At 60.1% G+C, this 16,562-nt stretch overlaps 1 protein-coding gene across 3 annotated transcripts; it reads left to right on the plus strand.

Moving 5' to 3' along the window:
* The first annotated feature begins 631 nt into the window (after positions 1 to 631).
* SGTA (small glutamine rich tetratricopeptide repeat co-chaperone alpha) lies at positions 632 to 15,547 on the plus strand. 3 transcript variants are annotated; one of them, XM_012539095.3, is made up of 12 exons: positions 632 to 754; positions 7,763 to 7,901; positions 8,588 to 8,694; positions 8,857 to 8,965; positions 10,006 to 10,105; positions 10,464 to 10,568; positions 11,246 to 11,384; positions 12,063 to 12,125; positions 13,292 to 13,329; positions 13,869 to 13,958; positions 14,139 to 14,260; positions 14,395 to 15,547. In XM_012539095.3, the coding sequence occupies exons 2-11, from the start codon at positions 7,802 to 7,804 to the stop codon at positions 14,251 to 14,253; spliced, it is 966 nt and encodes a 321-aa protein (XP_012394549.1). In that variant the 5' UTR covers positions 632 to 754; positions 7,763 to 7,801; the 3' UTR covers positions 14,254 to 14,260; positions 14,395 to 15,547. The 3 variants fall into 3 exon arrangements, with proteins under 3 accessions (XP_012394549.1, XP_012394551.1, XP_012394550.1); XM_012539097.3 differs by having other exon boundaries at positions 8,881 to 8,965; XM_012539096.3 differs by lacking the exon at positions 632 to 754 and adding an exon at positions 7,417 to 7,650.
* Positions 15,548 to 16,562: the final 1,015 nt, after the last annotated feature.

The raw sequence follows: 16,562 nt of genomic DNA on the forward strand, positions 1-16,562 counted from the left end.
TGTACTTGGAGTGCTTTCCTTCCGTACTCCAAATCCACGTGTGAAAGAGAGGCCTTCCCTAATCATCCCAGCCAACTTACCCCCGCCCATCACAATCACAGCACCCCACTTTTTCTTCATAGCGCTTGCCATTAAGTAAAATTTGTTCATTTATGTACTAGTATACTAGTTTATAGTCCGTCTACCCCAATACAAGGTAATGAGAGCAAACATTTTGTTGGCCATCAGAGTTGGTGTGCAATAAATATTTTTCGACTATTAGACATCTGCTGTAAACAAATATCTCTATTACTTTACTCTTATGGATTGAATAAATGAAAGAACGCACTTGTAGGTGGATAGGTGGGTGAATAAATGAACAAATATGTTCAAAGAACGCCTGTAATTCTCTGGTCGCCAGATACCTAAACACAACTGCACCACGTGGTCGACTCTGCACCACATGACGGCTCCGCCAACCCACAAGAGTCCGCCACTGTCCCACCATGCACCGCTCCATTCCGGTCACTTCTGATTTCCGCCCTCCTTTCGGTCGCAGAGGTCAGTTGCCCTAACGACTAGCTTGTCCCAGCCTCTAAATTGCGTCACTTCCCCCCCACGCCCGCCTAGATAATTGGTGCGCCTGCGCAAAATGAAAGCCCGCGGGTGCTGGCTCCTTCTGCGCAGGCGTCGCAGCTGGGGGGGGGGCGGGACCGGGCGGGGCCGCGGTACGCAGGCGCAGCCGTCGGTGGGTCGGGGTTCGGCTGCCTGAGAGGTGAGTGGGGGGTGCTCGGCGCTGAGCTCGGCGGGCCTGAGGTCCGCGGTTCGGGGCTCTTGGGGCTCCCAGGGCTCCGGGCTCCGTAAGAGGACGTCGGTGTGGGGCCGGGGTCGCCGCGTCCGCGGGGTACTATGAGTGGGCGGCGCGGAGGGGAAACTGAGGCCGGACGGCGTCGGGCAGGCCCTCGCCGGCCCGGGTCTCCCTCCCGCAGACCCCAGGCCCGGGAAATGCGGGTTCGCAGGCCGGCGGGTGGACAGCGGGAGGCGAAGCGCTCCGCACATAGTGAGCGCTTGCTGGGTGTCCGCTGCTTTCCGGAAACACGGTCCTTTTGAATCGGGGCCCCCGTTCGTGGGGTTCAAGTCGGGGCTCCTGTCTCGGCGCCGCCACTCTCTACATGGGTGACCTTAGCCAGCCTCTTGGCTTCTCGGAGCCTCAGTTTCCCCTTCTGTAAAATGGGCGTCGTCTCCGCCACTGCCTGGGGTGGGAGGCTTCCGAGAGGATTAAAGTCGCAGGGCCCCCAGCGCGAAGTGAGAGCTCAAAGGGAGCAGCAGCGGTTAGTGTGATTTCACACGGAGGGCCTCTGCCTACTGTGCTGGAGGTGGGAGAAATCTGGGGTCGAGGACCAGCTCGTCCACCTCTCGCTGGCTGTGTAAGCTCGGGGAGATCGCTTCCACTCTCCACCAGCCCTTTTCTTCTACTAATAGGGGTTCTAGAAGTACATGCCTCTTATAGGCATTTTGAGGTTAAATACACGTGGAACATTCTTTACTTAGTTTTCCTCTCCTTGTCGAGAGCTTTCTAGAGGACAGCTAGTTTTGTTATTAGGTGCCAGGAAATGCGGGTGCACTCTGCATCCTCGCTGAGTGATGTTTCCATTTTCCTTTGTTTCTGCCTCACTGGTTATTTTTGTCTGCTTTTCCTCTCTGTAGACCAGGGATTTTGTCCTGTCAGGGGACCCGGGGCCGTGTCTGGGGACATCTGTGGCTTTCATGACCAGGGGCACTCCTGGCACCAAGTGGGTGGGGACCAGGGTGGTTGCTCCACGCCCCTCAGTGCACAGGACGGCCCCCACAAAAAATGATCTGGCCCCAAATGTCCACAGTGCCAAAGTTAAATCCTACCCTAGACTAGTGATTCTTTGCCAGTGGGCTTCAGAGGGGGCAGAGGGTGTGAACCCCCAAGAAATCACGTGCACGGTTTTGTATGCATGCCCACTTTTGTGGGATGAGGAAAGTGTATTTTGGAGTTTAGGCTCTGGAATCAGCCCGCCCAGGTTCAAAACTGCCGATTTGCATCTTAGCTGGGTGCCCTTGGGGGGGTGCCCCCATCTCTCTAAGCCTCAGTTTTTTGTTCTGTACAATGGGAGTTAGATTAAACAAACTGTAACCAGGGGGCCAAATCCCCCTGCAGCCTGTGTTTGTGAATGAGGTTTTGTGGGATCACAGCCCACTTGATTGCATACATGTTATCCATGGCCTGGGAAGCTGAACGTCCTCATTCTGACCCTCCTTTTCAGAAAATGTTTGCTGACCCCTGAAATAGGCCATTATGTGTACTCAGCTCAGGGCCTGGAAAGTCCTGGGCACTCCAAGGATTTCATTCAGGGGTTTATAATTCAGTCTTCCTGAAAGGGTGAGTGGTTCTAAATGGGGTTAAGCTCTGCCCCGGATTGAGAGCTATAGTCTTACTTGTTCCTCCTTTTTTTGGGGGGGCAAGACCCAATGCTGGCCTTGGCGGCCCATGCACAGTGAGAGTGAAAGAGTAAAGGGGACAGTTGGTAGGTAGGCTTGTCATCCCCTCTGCTGATGAGGAAACCGAGACCCAAGAGAAACGACCTCCCAAAGGAACCTGGTCACGTGTCTCTGACCATGACAAGGATCCAAGGTTTCTCTGAGTCCATGTGGACCAAACGCCCCTGAGTGCTGGGGTCCCTGGGGGAAGGTGATCTGTCCAGTGGCTCACAGTCGGGTGCAGAGTGGGCAGGCCAGGAAAGAGTCGGAAGGCCTTGTAGGAGATGCTGGACCAGAGGCAGGACAAGTACTGGGCTTTGCTGGAAGAAGAGGGTGTCCAGCTCTGTCTGAGGAGGTGACCTTCTGGCTTGGTGTTGAAGGGGGAGTGAGTGGTTCCCAGATGGCAGGAGGGAAGGTGAGCATTGCGTTTGAGCAGAGCACAGGGGCTTTGGTGAGGGGCCACATGTGCCTGCTCAGGAGGTTTTGGGGGGCTGTGGAGGGTTTTTAGAGTGCAGGACATCCTGGCAACCCCTCAGAGGAAAACAGGGCTGCGATGTGGGGCTCGGGCTGGAGCCTGAGTTCCAGCTCTTGGGACCGCCCTTTCCTGGGAACCCTAGGTGCCCTGGGAGGGGAGGGAGGAGCAGAGGACCAGCTTGCACACACTGGTGTTGGTGAGAAGAGCTGGATTCGGGGTGGAAGGGGGGCAGGGCACCCCCAGAAGGGGTGGGCAGTCTCAGAAAGAGGGTGCTTCTCCTTCCTGGGGTCCGTGGCTGGGTCACTGATTTTCCTGAGTGTACCCTTTTGCCTCTTCAAATGATCAGTTTTGAGCGGGGAAATAAAAGGAGTAGAGGCTGGGGTGTTTGGGGGTTTTTTGGCCGAGCTGCACAGCATGTGAGATCTTAGTTCTCGGACTGCGGATCAAACCCATGCCTCTTGCACTGGAAGCGCGGCGTCCTAACCACTGGACCGCCAGGGAAGTCCCGAGGCTGGGGTGTTTTTAATGATAAAATGGAAAGGTGGACGGAGAGCCGGCGGGGGTTCTGAACGCACAGGGAGGAACTGGCACCGGGACCCCCGCTGCAGCCGCATCCCGGGGCCAGCGTCCGTCCCCCGGCCAGGCTCGCGCCTGAACCCCGCACCTGCAGCCAGCGCCCCAGGTGCCTTTGGAGCCTCACAAAGCCCTCGCTGTTCGCAGAGAGAGCGGCCTGCCCCAAGAATTCTGTCCGGCAGCCAAAGCCCAACAAGTCGGGATTGTTCCCGAGACCCCAGTGCCCAGGGGCAGTCAAGGAAAAGAGCGTCCTGGCGTTCCTGGGCCGGCTTTGCAGGGAGCGGGAAGGCGCGGAAGGGCCGACAGCTGTTCCGCGCCCAAGAGGCAGGAGAGCGGCAGTCCTCACGGCGCGCCTGTCTCGGACATGTGCTGGGTCCCCGCTGTGGACCCACATCCGCTTTTCTGCAGTCCGGAAACCCCAAATACTCTGCAAACACAGGATTTGCTGAAAGTTTGCAGCCAAGTCGTTTGGCCAGAAACTCTGACCCGTGCTGACTTTTATTTTTCCCACTGAGTGTTTATCAGTGATTTTCAGCTGGTGGTGGTTTGGTGACGTCTGGAGACTTTTGTGATTGTTACCCCTGTGGGGGAGGGGGGCTGCTCCACACCCCATGGTGCCCAGGACAGCCCCCACAGAGAGTGACCCAGCTCCCATGTCAGCTGTGCTAAGGGGGAGGGGCCCTGCATTCATTATTTGGGAAAAAATTGAGTTTGATCCCTGTTCACACTGGACACCAGAATAAACCCCTGATGATCAGACAGTGTAAACCAGGGTGACCCCCAGCATGTGTGAGTCACCTCCCCTCCCTCCCACTCAGGTGTGGATTTAAATGTGTGTAGCATCCCGGGACCTCAAAGGTCAGACAGTCATGGAACGTAACCTCCGGGGGTCTCGCCCCGAGTGATTCTGCCCCCGGGGGACACTGTTGGACGGATGCCGGGATGCTGTTAAATACCCTACAGTGCACACTCTCCACAAAAGGAGTGACCTCCCCCGCACCATGCGGATAGAGCCCGGGGGAGAAGCTCCGCGTGGGGCGCTGGAGTCTCACCACAGCCTCTGCTACCCTGTTTTATAGAAGAGGAAAGAGAGGGCATCGCGGGGGCTCCTTCAGCTGTGACACGAGCATCCCGGCTCAGGGGTGGGGAGGCGACGTGGAGCTGGCCTCGGGTGGAGACGGCTGGACCTCAGGTGCTAAGACTGCAGAGCCCGCTGTTACCCCCAGGGCGCCTCTGGGAGCCCTGGTCTCGGTGCTCACTGTGTCAACTTGGGGGGCCGGCCCTCGGGAGGAGGTCATGTCAGTAGACCAGGAGAAGCCGGGAACCAGGAAACCGGGTAGCGGTTGCCTCAAATGAGCCGTTTAGTCGGGGTGGGAGGGCTGGTAGCAGCATGTACAAAGGCCCTGAGGTACAAAGGGCCGGGGCCCTTGGAAGAACTGAAGCTGTGCCAGGAACGGGTGTGACTTCGTGTCTCAGTTCTCTGCACCCTGACGGTCCCCTCAGAGTCACCCCCTCCGTCCTCACAGCTCAGTCACGTAAAGATCAGATTGCCTCTTTATCCTACTCTTAAGCAAACGCTTGTCACCACAGGGCCTACATTAGTTCCCTGTGAGGAAAACAGATCCCCCCACGCACAGATCCTCGAGCCCAGTGTGAAGCCCAGTCACCCAGTACCAGCTCCCATGGGTCTGGCAGGGGGGTCGTGCCCCTAAGTGCTGCCTGGAACACATTGGGGGAGCCCCAGCTGCCCAGCCTGTGACCTTCCCATGTGACCTGTCAACCTGTGACCCCCTCTGGGAGACCCTGGCACCCCTCCATCCTGTTCGGTGATCGAGAAGTCGGCTGGGAGGGGTTGGCAAACATGAAGGCCCAGGTGGTAAATTCTGTGGGCTTTGGGGCCCTTGAGGAAAACCGAGCGTGCTCTGCAGACACTTCTATAACGTAGGGATGAAAAGACATCCTCAGCCAAACAGGCGGCTGCCAGGTGTGGCCCTTGACCCCTGATTAGAACAGAACGTACAGAAGGATCAGGGTCCTGGGGTCTCGGAGGTTCACATCCTAAGAGGACCACTTCGGGCTTTGAAAACAGATTTTTTCTAGTTACAGTAAAATAGATATACCGTGAAGTTTATCATCTTAACCATCGTTAAGCGCACAGCTCAGTGACATTAGGCACCTTCACGTTGTCGTACAACCATCCCCACCATCCATCCCCAGAACTTTCTCATCTTCCCAAACTGAAGCTCTGTCCCCATGAAACAGAGTCCCCCAGCCCCTGGCCGCCACCGTCTAGTTCCTGTCTCTATGGATTTGAGCCCTTTAGGGACCTCATGTGAATTGAATCAGACAGCGTTTGTCCTGTGTCTAGTTTATCTCACTGAGCAATCACGTCCTTAAGGTTCATCCAGGTTGTAGCAGGTGTCAGAACTTCCTTCTTTTTTAAGGCTGAATCATATTCTGCTGTGTGGATGGATCACATCTGTTGCTCCATCCATGCATGGACGTTGGGTTCTGTCTGCCTTTCGGCTGTGGTGAATGATGCCTCTGTCAAATGTCTGTAAAACCAGAACCTTGTTGACGTTTTGGGCAGCGGCTCACTGGTTCGGCTGGGGAAGATGACTCACCTTTGGGGGTTTCACTGTCTTCAGAACGAACGGGTTGTGCTGGCTGGTCTCCCTGGGCCCCTCTGTGTTGCCCCTGAGAGCCTGTGCATCTGGGGCTGGCCGTCTGTCCTCTGGCGTCCTGATTCCAGACCTCCCAGTTCCTGGGACGCTCTTGGGCCAAAGGCGCTTGCTTGGTAAAGGCTCGTTGTATCCAGAAATGGGGGAGGAGAAAGCTCATTACCATCCCCGTAGAGCTTTCCGGGGGTGGCCAGAGTGCCCTGTCCAGCTGTACAATATAGCTGCTTTAAGTCCTTCCCTTTTTAAAATTTGAGATATAATTCACATACCGTAAAACTTAGTAGATTTTAGTATATTCACGGTGCTGTGCAACCATCACCACTAATTTCAGAACATTCCGTGACCCCAAAAGAAGCCCCACCCCCTCCTCAGCCCCTGGCAACCACGAACCCGCTCTCTGTGTCTGTGGATCGGCCTCTCCTGGACGTTTCCCGTCAGTGGGATCACACACTGTGTGGCCTTCTGTGTCTGGCTTCTCTCCCTTTTTTTAAGTTGTCGATGGATGTGGTTTTCTGTGAACCGGAAACGGCTCTGAGCATGGCCAGCATCGCGTGTCTTGACTGCACTCGCCCGGCGGCTCTGGGCCGGCAGCGCCCGGCCTGCTGTCGGCCAGTGTGCGAAGCCTGGGGCTTGTGACTTGCTCTGTGTGGTTTGTTTACCCGCCGCTGGCCAGTGGTGGGTTAATGATAACCCAGCCAGGAGGCCGCCTCTCGATTTCCAAGCCACACAGGCTGTTCACCCTGCGGGGGCGTGTTTGGGGGGCCAAGATGCTTCACACCATGGCTCCCGCCCTCCCAGGCGAGCCCTGCCTGGCCTCGGGCAAGCGTGGGAGATGGGCCTGTGCAGGGGGCGAGGCTGTGTGTGAAGTGCCTGGCGCGCCACGGCCCACGGGGAACAGGCCCTTCCCACGCCCGTTCTCCAGGCGTCTCGCCTCAGCACTGTAGGGGGCCATCCGCCAAGTTGTGACGACCACAGCTGTCACCTGTGTCCCCTTGGGAGAGTCACACCTGGCCTAGGAATACAGCAGTTTGTAGAGGAACCCAGAGGAGGCCCTGAGGTGGCCTGGGAGGGGGTGTCAGTGCCCTCTGGGCCTTTGGTCTGCTCAGGCCCACCCAGGGGTCCTGTCTGACCCTCGTGGGCGGTGCGTGTCCCCCGGGTGTTCGGGGCCCGGAAACTGTTGGACCGTTTTCTTGTCCAGAGCGTGGAGTAGCAACAGGTGGGGCTGCAGCCTGCCCTCTGTGTCCCTGGGGAGCCCCACGCCCCCCGTCCAGCTGGTGAGGAGGGATGACCACCGTGCCCAGGGCCACATCACCCTGGGGTTAGAGTCAGGCAGGACGGCAAGGGGCTCTGGACCTACAGCCTCAGCGTCTCCTCTGTGAAATGTGGAGAATTCACATGTCTGCCTCACCGTTGTCAGGCAGACACAATTAGCCAGTGAGTTAAAGTGGCTCCTGCCGGGCAGGGCGGGTGCGTGAGGGCAGAGGGGCAAAGGCTCGGCTGTGCCCGCCGCCCGTCCTGTCCTCACACTGTGGACCGCTGTCCGCAGATCCTGAAACCCCCAGACCTTGTCTGCTCCCATCTCAAGATGGATAACAAGAAGCGTCTGGCCTACGCCATCATCCAGTTCCTGCATGACCAGCTCCGGCACGGGGAGCTCTCCTCTGACGCCCAGGAGAGCTTGGAAGGTACGTGCTGCGGGCCACGCGCGCCTCCCAGGGCCTCGAGTCCCCTGCCCGACCCCCCACCTGCATCAGCGCCTAGAAGCTCCGCGGGGTGGGAGCGATAGGCTGGTCCCTGTCCTCGTTTCACAGGTAGGGATGCTGAGCCCCAGGCGGGTGCAGGGCTGCCCCCCGCCTCCCTCACTTTAGGCTGGGCCTCCCGCAGCTGTTCTCTTCTGGAGGGATGCAGTTCCCGAAGGTTTTCCATGTCCCCCGTTGTGCGTGTGTCCCTACCGGTCAAAGGAGTGAGAGAGGCCAGGGGTGGGGGGCCCAGCCCAGACCCGGCTGCTAGCCTGCCTGGCAGGAGGTAGCTGTTCCATGCCCACCGGGCCGCACCGAACCCCCGAGGCCTCCCACCCGGGCAGCCCCAGCATTGTGACCCCACAGAGAGGCCTGGCGTCACCACCTGAGCCCCGTGCGGCAGGGACGGCGGCTCCTCCACTCCTCCCGGCCTCGGGGCTCGAGGGGCAGGTCCATCCTGAGCTGCCCGAGGAATCACAGCTGGCACCCATAGGGCCCCGCAGGGCGCACGCAGCGCCTGGTGCATCCGAGGCCTTAGCGAGCACGTCCAAGAAAGGAAACGTGAGCGCTGCCCCCCAGAATCGTCAGCTTGGGGTTGGGTTCAGTAGAGCACACCTTTGTCCCCCTGACAGTTGCCATCCAATGCCTGGAGACTGCTTTCGGGGTGACGGTGGAGGATAGCGACCTCGCGCTCCCCCAGACTCTTCCCGAAATATTTGAAGCAGCTGCGGCGGGCAGGGTGAGCCTCGGGCACTGCGGGGCTGTGGTTCTGTCTCAGTTCGAGGGCCTGAGTTACCCCCCAGAGCTCAGCTGTCCTCGGGCGTCCCCTGGCTGGTTGGGGGAGGGGAGAGGGTGGTGGGCTTGGGGGAGGAGGTCAGTGGTTTCCTGCTGCCCCTCAAAGAGCTCATCGTGGCTTTGGGGCCAGGAGATACCACCTGATCTGAGGAGCCCCCAGCGAACCCCACCTTCGGAGGAGGACTCGGCCGAGGCAGAACGCCTCAAAACCGAAGGTGAGGAACGCCCCGCACAGCTGGCCGCCGGGTGCTACGGGCAGAGGCCGGCTGGTCCTGGGCTGTGGAGCAGATGGCAGACCAGCCTTTGGAGATGGGGCCGGAGGGCTTTTACACTGATGCAAAGATGCAGAGAAATCAGACCCTTGACCAGGAGGAATTAAAGGGTGAGGCTGCTGCGGAGGGCGGTCCGACAGCTTCCCAAATGGTTAGATAGAGTGACCATGTGACCCAGCAGTTCCACCCCAGGGCGTGCCCAGGAGGGGTGCAAACGCACATCCACAAAGACGCTTGTGCACGCGTGTTCATAGTGGCATAGGAGTGGAAGCCGCCCAGGTGCCCATCGGCTGACGAGCGGACACACACACGTGTCCCTCCACACACGGGGACGTCACTCAGCCACGCAGAGGAGAGAAGCCCCGACACTCGCTCCAGCGTGGATGGACCCTGAGAACAGGATTCTCAAGGAGAGAAGCCAGACACAGAAGGACACACAGTGTCTGATTCCGTTGATGGGACACGTCCAGAACAGGCAGAGCCAGACAGAGAGTGGATGTGTGGTTGTCAGGGGCTGGGTGGGGGGGCGGGTGACAGCTAATGGGGACGGGGCTTATTTTGGCTAATGGAATGTTCTGGAATTAGTGCTAATGGCTGGACCACTTTGAATATACTAAAAGCCACTGAGTTATGTACAGTTTTAAAGGGTGAGTCTCACGGTATGTGAATTCCATCTCATTAAAACTGCGCTGTTTCTGAAGGAACGAGCAAAAGTGATGGTATCTGAGGCTCAGGTTCCCAAATACCACAACCAGGACAGTGACAGCTGCTGCACCAAGGGCTGGCTCTGGCCAGGCCCTGCGCTGGACGCAGACCTGCCCTCCGCCTCATGCCACCACCCTAGCCTGTGTCTAAGCATTGCATCCTGGGCCCCCAAAGTCTCGAACTGCCACATGGAAGCCGGGCGAGCCGAGAACGCCATCTCAGAACTTCGGGGTCCGAGGGGAACAGCCGAGGGTACGTTTCCTTCCCTTTCTCTTCAGGGAACGAACAGATGAAAGTAGAAAACTTTGAGGCTGCCGTGCACTTCTATGGGAAAGCCATCGAGCTGAACCCCGCCAACGCCGTCTACTTCTGTAACAGGTACGGCAGGGACCGGTGGGGTCCTGGGCGGGCTGAGCGGGGTCCCCAGGGGAATGGGAGGGGCAGTCGATCTGTGGGTTAGTGATGGCTCAGCCGCTGTCCCAAATAACGAGCCCATGCCTGGTGGCTGGCCAGGTGCGGCCCAGTGTCAGTGGTGCTAGCGGCCGCACTCGTCTGCCCCCACAGCCTCGGTTTCCCTGGTGAACGGGGTGGCACCCAGATTGCTGTATCCTCCGGCGCCAGCCCCGGTGTCCAGCCCCACCGGGCCTCCCATCCTTGGCAACCCTGCCTCCGCCCCACCTGACAGACGGGGAAGCTGCAATCAGCTCCCCGACTGCCCTGGTTTGCCTTCTCCCAGAGCTGCGGCCCACAGCAAACTGGGGAACTACGCGGGGGCGGTTCAGGACTGCGAGCGGGCCATCTGCATAGACCCGTCCTACAGCAAGGCCTACGGCAGGATGGGGTGAGTGCCGCCCGCCCCGTACATGCTGTCTGCCTGGGGTCAGCGCGGCCCCGCACGTTAAGGCCCCAGCCCACTGGGCTGCCCCACCTCACGCACCAATCCCGAGTCCAGGCCGTCAGCTGAGCTTCTGACCGACCAGCTGTAAGTCCGGGTTCCCACGACCCTCTCCTTGGGTTCAGCGATTCCCTCGAAGGCTCACAGGACTCAGGAAAACGTTTCACTTAACCTTCTCTGGCTTATCGTAAGGGATGCAGACGAGCAGCAGGCGGAGGGCCGCCAAGGGCGAGGTCGGGGAGGGTCCCGAGGCAGAGCTGTCCTGCGCGGTTCGGGGCGCGCCTCCCCCACAGCACGCGGGGCGGTCACCAGTGGGGGTGGGTTTTATAGCCCGTCTCTAACGCCTCCCTCCCCGGGAGTTGGGGGTGAGTTTGGTCTTTGTGGCCAGCAGCACATCTGGAAGCCTACCTCATTAGCATAAACAGGCCTCCTTGTTAGCGTAAACTCCAGTGCAGTCCAAGGACACACCTGTGATTCAGCTCGCCTGGGAGGAGGGAGGAGCTCTGACCACGCCTGCCCCGCCTCCTCCCAGCCCTGGCGACCCCAGCAGTTCGGGGCTGCTGGGCCTGGGCGGGCAGGCGGACGGCCTTCCAGGCCCTCCACGCTCACTGTCCCTCCTGCAGCCTGGCTCTGTCCAGCCTGAACAAGCACACGGAGGCCGTGGCCTACTACAGGAAGGCCTTGGAGCTGGACCCCGACAACGAGACCTACAAGTCCAACCTCAAGGTGGCGGAGCTGAGGCTGAGAGAGGCACCCAGTCCCGTGAGTCCTCTGGGGACTGGCCGCGGGGGCAGGGCGGCTCGGGGTCGAGGGCTGGGCCTGACCCGTGTGGGAGGAACGTCTCTGGTGCCGGGGGTCCGGCATCTGTTTAACGGGGTCCTGTCGTGAGGGAAGAGGCTTATCCTCGCAGAGCCCCCGGAAACGGGAGGGCGTGGGTCACATGGGGAAGCCCCAGCTCGTCAGGAGGCAGAGGGCTGGGGGCTGTGTGGGCCTTGGGAAGGAGCTGGCAGGCTGGGTGAGCAGGTGCGGGATCGGCTAGTTTGAATGGCCCCAGGGCAGGGGGGCTGCCCGGGGTGACCAAGGCAGGGGTACAGTGGCCCCGAGCCCCGTAGAGGCTGGTTTGCACGTGAAAGGTGCACTCGCGGGCCATTTGTTTACCAGTTTCTAGGGATTGGCCACCCCTGGGAGGGGCCGTCCCGCCACAGTCAGCATCACAAAGTGAAAGACACGGTTAATATACCGTGCTCTTCCAGGGGACCCACACCGTGGTGCGCGTCTTTCACAAAGCACCCCCGGCCGCAGGGCCTGGCCTCCCGGGTTGCTGGGACGCCCAGGATTCCAACAGGCCCCAGGTGGGACCTTACCCCTCAGTTCCCGGGGGGCCGGCTGTCGAGGTTCTGTGTCGAGGCCCCACTAACCAGGGCTTTTCTCACCCCACAGACGGGAGGTGTTGGCAGTTTTGACATCGCGGGCCTGCTGAACAACCCAAGCTTCATGAGCATGGTAACGGCCCCCGCCTGCCGTGTCACCACGGGCCCCGGGCCAGGGCCGCCCCACTGCAGACACCATGGACACTGGGCGCCGTGGGGTGTGGAGCCGGACAAGCTGAACCCACCTCTCCCAGCTGAATAACCTGGGGAATTTCCACGCCCCTTCTCCCCCAGTCCGGGCCCCCTTGCGGTGTGGCCACGGTGACAGCAGCGTCGCTGCACCTGCTCCCTGAGGTGCAGACGAGACACAGGGCGCAGGGGCCCCGCGGAGGAAGGGCCGACCACCTTCTGGTCCAGATGCGCGTGTTCTGCACAGGGCCGTCCCCTGGAACAGGCACCCAGCATATCCGGCACATGCCTGTCAGCCCCCGGGTGGTCTCACCGGTCCCCAGGCCACACCGCTGGCTCAAGGGGCCTCAGGGTGGGGGTCTCAGGTCGCCAGGGAGAGAGGAGCCTGGAGCCCCCCCATCAGAGAAACGTCTGCACCTGAGCGGAAAGCGTCTGGCCTCCCACGTCTCAGAGCCTGGGCTGCCGCTCTCGTCCAGGGCGGGGCGGGCACGAGGCTGCCAGAGGACTCCTGGCGGGGGGGAGCGGCCTGACAGAGGCCGCTCCTTTGGCCTTGTCCATCGGGGTCGGTGGTCCCGGTCCCCCTTAGCTTCGTGCTGTGCTGTCGGCACCCATCCATGCCCGACACTTGCATGACCGTGGCTTGGACACCCAGCCATGCAGGGCAGTGGACTGGCCGAGGCCGGCTGGTAGCGCTCTCCAGCCCTTTTCGGAAAGAGCCACAGCCTGGAAGGTGCTTCCCCGGCTTCTGCTCGTGTGCACGTCTTAAAATCGGCCCAGAGGAGCTAATCCCGACGTGGCTGGGGGTGTCAGTGTAGGAGAGATGCCAGGATGATGTTCATCCACATAGCAGAGCTGGAACTGACTCCCAGGTGTCCCTGGTCGGGGAAGGATGACGAGGTTCCTGGAATCTTAAGATGAGAGTCCAGATGGGATCGAAGTGGGGAAAGGGCAGGGTCACAGTGTGTGGGGATGGGGTGGGGCCCGGGGAAGAGGCGGGCCTGGCGCTCTGGGTTCTGGGCTGGAGGCCCACGGTGCGTACGGGGAAACCTCGTCAGTGATGAAACGCGTTTGGGAGCTTGCTTTTTCTGAGAAGTCTGTGTTTTTCTTCAGGCATCCAACCTCATGAACAATCCCCAAGTGCAACAGCTGTAAGTGACCACCGTTCTCCTTTGGGTCTTGCGGTTAAAATTAGTGTGGTGCAAGGTGCACAAAATGTACCATTTTAACCATTTTAAGGTTTGTGATTCCGTGGCATTAAGTATATTTACGACGTCCTGTAGCTGTGGCCACCATCTAGTTCCAGACATTCATCATCTGAAAAAGAAACCCCGTCCCCTTAGCACCATCCCCAGCCCCTGACCACCAGGAACCCACTCTCTGTTTCTGGATTTGCCTGTTCTGGACGTTTCCCATCAATGGACTCAGACTCTGTGTGGCCTTCTGTGTCACTGGCATCACCCGGTGTCCCTGAGGGACAGCATTGCCCCGTTAAGAGTCACTGTCTTTAAGCCAAAAAAGGATGTTGCTGGGAAAGCTGATGGAATTGACAGGCTGCAGTCAGAGAGAAGCGTGGGCTGAGGGCAGGTTCGGGCCCCAGGAGATGTCCATTGCCGGCAGAGGGGAAGGGCCAAGTGGGGATCAGAGGAGGAGGGCTGAACCGTCTGCGAGTCAAGGGCTCTCTTTGCAGCATGTCCGGCATGATTTCGGGCGGCCACAACCCCTCGGGGACTCCCGGCACCAACCCCTCGCAGAACGACCTGGCCAGCCTCATCCAGGCGTGAGTGGACCTTCCAGGCGGGGCTCCTGGGCAGGCGGGGCGTGTCCCCACTCCCCCAGGAAGAGAGACCTGCTCTGTAGGGCCTGCGTCCTCCGGGGAGCGGTCCCCCTGCCCTCGAGGGGCACGTGGGGTGGGCACCCTGGGCCAGGCTGAGCCCGGGTGCACCTCCCCTCCCCGCAGGGGCCAGCAGTTCGCTCAGCAGATGCAGCAGCAGAACCCAGAGTTGATAGAACAGCTGCGCAGTCAGATCCGGAGTCGGACCCCCAGTGCCAGCAGCGACGACCCGCGGGAATGACTGCCCAGTGAGTCCGGGGCCGGGCCCGCGTCGCCGAGGCCACGCGGGGGTGTCTCTGGTCATCAGACCCCTTGCCGAGGGTTCCCACCCGGATCCCCCACCCCTCTCAGTCCCGCTCAGTTGGGCTGTTTCTCTCTCCAGCCCCCCAGCGCCATCAGGTCCTTCCTGGCTGACCAGAAGCCTTCTCTCACTTTTCCGTCTCTCTTCCCATTGGACCGCCCATGAGAGGAAAAGGAATTGGACCTGCATGTTAAGACGGATTTTTACTATTTTTATTTTTTTGCCTCAGCCCTTCCCTCCCTTTTTGTACTCTCTCACGGCCCCCAGACCCTTCTCGAAACAGAGCCAGCAAGCTGTGAGCACAGACCAGCACCAGTCTCACTCCCAGCCCCCCCAAAACCCAGTCTCTAAAGTATTTTCTAGAATAATTTGGGGGGGGTCCTTTTGCCGCTCTCAAGAAGCGCCCACGGGGAAGCCGTGGCACGAAGCCCCTTCCGCAGCCCCGCCCCCTCGGCCTGTCTTCAGGGTCCTCGCAGCCCACGAGAAGCTGCTCTCTGCGTCGACCTTGGCCACCCCAGCCGCCCCTGCTCGGACGGGCTCCCTGCCAGCCAGCCCGGCCCTTGGACCCGGGTTCTCGCATGAGCAACTCCCGCTGCATGTTCCCAGGAGCCGGTTCTGTTGCCCTGGGCCTGGGGGCGGCCCGGAGTGGACGTCCTGGGTGTGCAGGACCCATTTCTGGGACTTTTCTTCCAGTCGAGCATTTGGATGGACGCGGGTCTGATCCCAGTGCTCTCTTCCGAGTACTCAAGACCGAAAGACCGTGAGGGGCCCTCTCACCACCTTCAGCCTGGCCCCCGAGCCCATCCCGGCCTGGCCATGTGTCCCAGCCACTGCCCTTCTACCCACAGGTGGTCCCGCTGGCCCGGCGCCTCCTCCCGTTGGGAGGGGGGGCTGCAGGGGGTCCTGGTGCCACCCGCCTTGGCCTGGGATTGCCAGGCAGCCACCGTGGATGCCCGGCGGCCCCAGGCGAGGCGGGACGGCGTGGGGAGGAGGGGTCGGCTGGCACCACCGCTCCGGCAGCAGTGTTGGCAGCTGGATCGTCGGAGGCTCCCTGGTGGTGTCGGGCCATGTGCGAGGTGACCCAGCACCGTGTGTGTAGGTAACTAGTAGGGAGACGGCCGCCGGCCACCCGCCGTCTGGCACACGTCCGGCGAGATGTGTCTTAACTCTTGCGTGCTAGCCATGGTGACAAGCATAACGTAACATGTGGGGAATAAATAGACATCATGACCTCTGCCTGTCTCTGTGTTGATCTCTCAGCGCCGCCTCCCCTCCCTGCCCCTAGCTTCTAGGAACCCCCAGCCTGGACCCTGTGTGGGTCGCCTTGGAACCACTGAACCGGGTTGTGTGTGCATCTCCTGTCACCGCTGAGACAGTCGCACAGATTCAGTGGCTTTTAACCACACAGAGCATCTCAGTCCTGGAGGTCAGAAGTTGGACATGGCCCCTGCCCCCAGAGGCTAAATCCAGGTGTGGGCGGGTCTGCCTCCCTGCCAGGGCTCAAGGGGAGAAGTACCTCCTGCCTTTCCCAGCGTCTGGAGGCCGCCACAGATGGTGTAGGCAAAGGGGGGCGTCAGCACCTGCACTCGGCTCCCCACTGGCCACTGGGCTATGGGAACACCTTTGGGCCACGCTCGCCTCCTTCAGCCGTGGCCTCTGTGGCTTCTGGGGGATTGTACTTCCAGCTTCCGGTGACCTTGAGCTGCCTTGTCCTGCAGAGATGACTTCCCCATGTTCCCTGCCTCTTGGACGGTGGCCAATAGGGGATGAAGGAAGTTCAAGGAGGAGGAGGGGTCCGTCCACGGTGGGTGCCGCTGGCGGGGTGTGGAAGCTCCCTGCCGTCCAGCCCTCCTGTTCCAGCTACCCAGTGCCACTGGGCAGCCTGGCCACCAGCGGAGCCGGTGAGGAAGGCGGGGTCCTGGCCGCCTCGAGTTCCCGATCTGCGTTTCCACAGAAGTTAATGCAGTAAACTGGCATTTACGTGGCTCCAGCTACCTGTCTGGGGAAATGGTTCCCTTAAAAAAAATTGAGATATAATTCACATGACATAACATTTGCCATTTGAAAACGTACGGGGACTTCCCTGGTGGTCCATTGGTTAAGACTCCACGCTCCTAATGCAGGGGCCCCGGGTTCGATCCCTGGTTGGGGAACTAGATCCCACATGTGGCAGCTAAGAGTTTGCATGCCACAACCGAAAGATCCTGCACGTGGCAATGAAGATCCCACGTGCTACAACTAAGACCCGG

This window comes from Orcinus orca, chromosome 3 (genome assembly GCF_937001465.1).
Source record: "Orcinus orca chromosome 3, mOrcOrc1.1, whole genome shotgun sequence".
NCBI classification, from domain to species: Eukaryota; Metazoa; Chordata; class Mammalia; order Artiodactyla; family Delphinidae; genus Orcinus; species Orcinus orca.